This window comes from Nerophis lumbriciformis, linkage group LG08 (assembly GCF_033978685.3).
Source record: "Nerophis lumbriciformis linkage group LG08, RoL_Nlum_v2.1, whole genome shotgun sequence".
Classification (NCBI taxonomy): Eukaryota; Metazoa; Chordata; class Actinopteri; order Syngnathiformes; family Syngnathidae; genus Nerophis; species Nerophis lumbriciformis.
The window spans coordinates 4,531,378-4,535,000 of record NC_084555.2 but is presented as its reverse complement, the minus strand read 5'-3'; the positions used below and the strand labels follow the sequence as shown (position 1 = coordinate 4,535,000).

The 3,623-nt window shown below is 45.8% G+C and overlaps 1 protein-coding gene across 2 annotated transcripts in view; it reads right to left on the bottom strand.

The window, feature by feature from the left end:
* Window positions 1–2,958, bottom strand: part of ddhd1a (DDHD domain containing 1a) — a 32,425-nt gene extending 29,467 nt beyond the window's left edge. For both annotated transcript variants that reach the window (XM_061968161.2, XM_061968162.2), the window contains exon 1: window positions 1,849–2,958. In XM_061968161.2, coding sequence (XP_061824145.1) covers window positions 1,849–2,581 — 733 coding nt within the window. In that variant the 5' untranslated portion in view covers window positions 2,582–2,958. The remainder of the gene's footprint in view (window positions 1–1,848) is intronic.
* Between the last annotated feature and the right edge of the window lie 665 nt (window positions 2,959–3,623).

The window sequence follows — 3,623 nt, the reverse complement described above, 5'->3', positions numbered from 1 at the left end:
TAAAATATCAAATAATATTATTTAGCTCATTCCCGTAAGAGACTAGATGTATAAGATTTCATCGGATTTAGCAATTAGGAGTGACAGATTGTTTGGTAAATGTATAGCATGTTCTATATGTTATAGTTATTTGAATGACTCTTACCATAATATGTTATGTTAACATACCAGGCACGTTCTCAGTTGGTTATTTATGCGTCATATAACGTACACTTATTCATCCTGTTGTTCACTATTCTTTATTTATTTTAAATTGCCTTTCAAATGTCTATTCTTGGTGTTGGGTTTTATCAAATAAATTTCCCCCCAAAAATGCGACTTATACTCCAGTGCGACTTATATATGTTTTTTTCCTTCTTTATTATGCATTTTCGTCCGGTGCGACTTATACTCCGAAAAATACGATAATTGAAATACCACAACACTGGATATTGTTCAGATAAATTAAATTTAAGCACTTGAACACAAAGCAACACTGGAGGTGAATACGACGTGCGCATTTTTCGCGCATGCGTATTAGGTCGCGTTGCACCGGCGGACGGAGGGTTGGAGGGGGGTCTTAAACGGTGGCATTGTTGTGTGTGGACACGGATAAGGTTAGGTGGGATTTACTCATACTTGCCAAACTTGAGACCTCCAATTTCGGGAGGTGGGGGGTGGGTGCGGGGGGCGTGGTTGGGGGCGTGGTTAAGAGGGGAGGAGTATATTTACAGCTAGAATTCACCAAGTCAAGTATTTCATATATATATATGTATATATCCCTGCGACCCCGAAGGGAATAAGCGGTAGAAAATGGATGGATGGATGGAGATATATATATATATATATATATCCATATATATATCTCCATATATATATATATATATATATATATATATATATATATATATATATATATATATATATATATATATATATATATATATACATAAAAGAAATACTTGAATTTCAGTGTTCATTTATTTACACATATACACCCACATAACACTCATCTACTCATTGTTGAGTTAAAGGTTGAATTGTCCATCCTTGTTCTATTCTCTGTCACTATCTTTCTAACCATGCTGAACCCTCTCTGATGATGCATTCTGTGTGGCACGCACAAACGTGCTTTCATCAAATGCACTAGATGGCAGTATTGTCCTGTTTAAGAGTGTCACAACATTGCTGTTTAAGGCAGACGGACTGCTTTACTGTATAAGTTCTTTATATTGTGGGAAAGCGGACTCAGGTCCGCATGGAGCTGGAGGGGGTGTGGCCTCCAGCTCCGCCTGAATTTCGGGAGATTTTCGGGAGAGGCGCTGAATTTCGGGAGTCTCCCGGAAAATCCGTGAGGGTTGGCAAGTATGGATTTACTTAGTGTAAACGGGGCCTAAAATGAGTTTGCCACCCCTGGTTTAATGGATACTGTAGTTTGTGCTCGCTTACTGTACGATCAAAATTGCAGAAGAGGATATAGTGCATCTGCCTCACAATACGAAGGTCCTGAGTAGTCTTGGGTTCAATCCCGGGCTCGGGATCTTTCTGTGTGGAGTTTGCATGTTCTCCCCGTGACTGCGTGGGTTCCCTCCGGGTACTCCGGCTTCCTCCCACCTCCAAAGACATGCACCTGGGGATAAGTTGATTGGCAACACTAAATTGGCCCTAGTGTGTGGATGTGAGTGTGAATGTTGTCTGTCTATCTGTGTTGGCCCTGCGATGAGGTGGCGACTTGTCCAGGGTGTACCCCGCCTTCCGCCCGATTGTAGCTGAGATAGGCTCCAGCTCCCCCCGCGACCCCAAAAGGGAATAAGCGGTAGAAAATGGATGGATGGATGGATATAATTGTGATGTTTTCTGCATACTTACGCCTCCAGTAAACGGGGTAGCATTCACGATCTTTGACGTCCACCTCATAAAGTCCACCCCGCACACAAACAGGCTCCACGTTGATGCCAATACTGCCAGGGTCCCTCTCATCCATGCTGTTGGTGGATGTCTCCAGGGAGACGCTGCCCGTCCACGTCTCCACCGGTACTCCGCCGTTCTCTTCCACGGGTGCATCGCCGCGGTCGGCCTCCTCGCCGCACGCCGCGCCGGGGTTGAGCTCCCAGTATTTCCGAAACATCAGCTCAATGTTAAGCGAGTCGTGTCCCACGAAGGGCTTCCACGTCTTCTTGTCCTCCTTATAAAACCACCGCACTTCCTCGGGTCCGAGCTCCACCACCACGTCGCTGAAGTGGTGCCGGGAGCTGTTGGACCGAGACCGCTTCCTCCTCTCGAACAGCGGGCCCACCACCACCGCCGCCACCGCGTCGCCATTGCCGCACTCCACCGAGTCGCCGTCGATGAATGGGGCAGCCGGGGGGAAGTCCAGCAGGAGCCCGTCCTCGTTCAGGTTCAGGTCCAGGTGTGGCGCGTCCAGTCCGGGTTGGACCGACGACATCCCGGCCTGCACGGTGTCGTCCATGGGGCTCATGTCGTGACAGCACTCGTAGTCCCACTTTTTGTTGTTGTTGTCAGCCGCTGTCACCCCGACTTGGGGACACTTACTAGCATCGCTATGTAAAGTCTGCTTCAACACGGAGCTAATATTGTTCATAACTGCATCACCACCCTCCGCGCCCGTTAGCTTTAACCTTTAAAAAGGGTGCCACAAGACGCCATTATGCTCTCCAATTAAATACATTTTAGTCCCATGAAGCTTCTAGAAGGTTCTAACAGCTAGCTAGCTCGCCAGGGCTAACGAAGCCGGTAGAACTCCGAAGCTAACCGGACAACATGCTACTACGCCATCAGCCGACAAAAAAAAAAAAAAAAAAAAAAAAACACACTTTAAAATAAAACGCTTTCACCAGAAACGCCGCGAATTACGTGACTTTTAGGTGTCCTCGGGGGAGAGTTTCTTCAGGAATATGTGATGTCAAAGCCCGCACTTCCATAGCGACACTAGCAGCCAGCGAGCAGGAGCGAATGAGTGTGCGCGTTCACGAGTGTTGACAGCTGACGTTGACGCATCCATTTGGCGAGAGCGCGTACGTACGACGCACACGCTTTGTGGCGTCATTCACCCGACGGTTGGCGACAAAAAAGATCCACGGATTTACAATATTCATGACAAATGTGTGCTTTCTTTTAAAGATGTGCTATTTGGATTTTAGACAGTATGAGAAAAAAAATTGAAAATTAATTTTACGTTTGCAACCTCGCCTCATTATACAAACCCCGTTTCCATATGAGTTGGGAAATTGCAGAGGTGTGGACTCGAGTCACATGACTTGGACTCGAGTCAGACTCGAGTCATGAATTTGATGACTTTAGACTCGACTTGACAAAATGTAAAAAGACTTGCAACTCGACTTAGACTTTAACATCAATGACTTGTGACTTCACTTGGACTTGAGCCTTTTGAATTGACATGACTTGACATGACTTGCTACTTTCCCCAAAACCCAAAGATGAAAAGGTTATTCGGGAGCGCTCCGTATTTTTCATTGTGTACTTGTCTATCAGCGTTGCGTGTGTCAGCTGGTGTGGTCTCAGTACAACAGCCAATCAAATTAGATCTACTTTGTTTTCATCACACAGCATTCATCCAATCAAATTGCAGGACAACCAACGAAGAAGACATGTCCAAACCACAC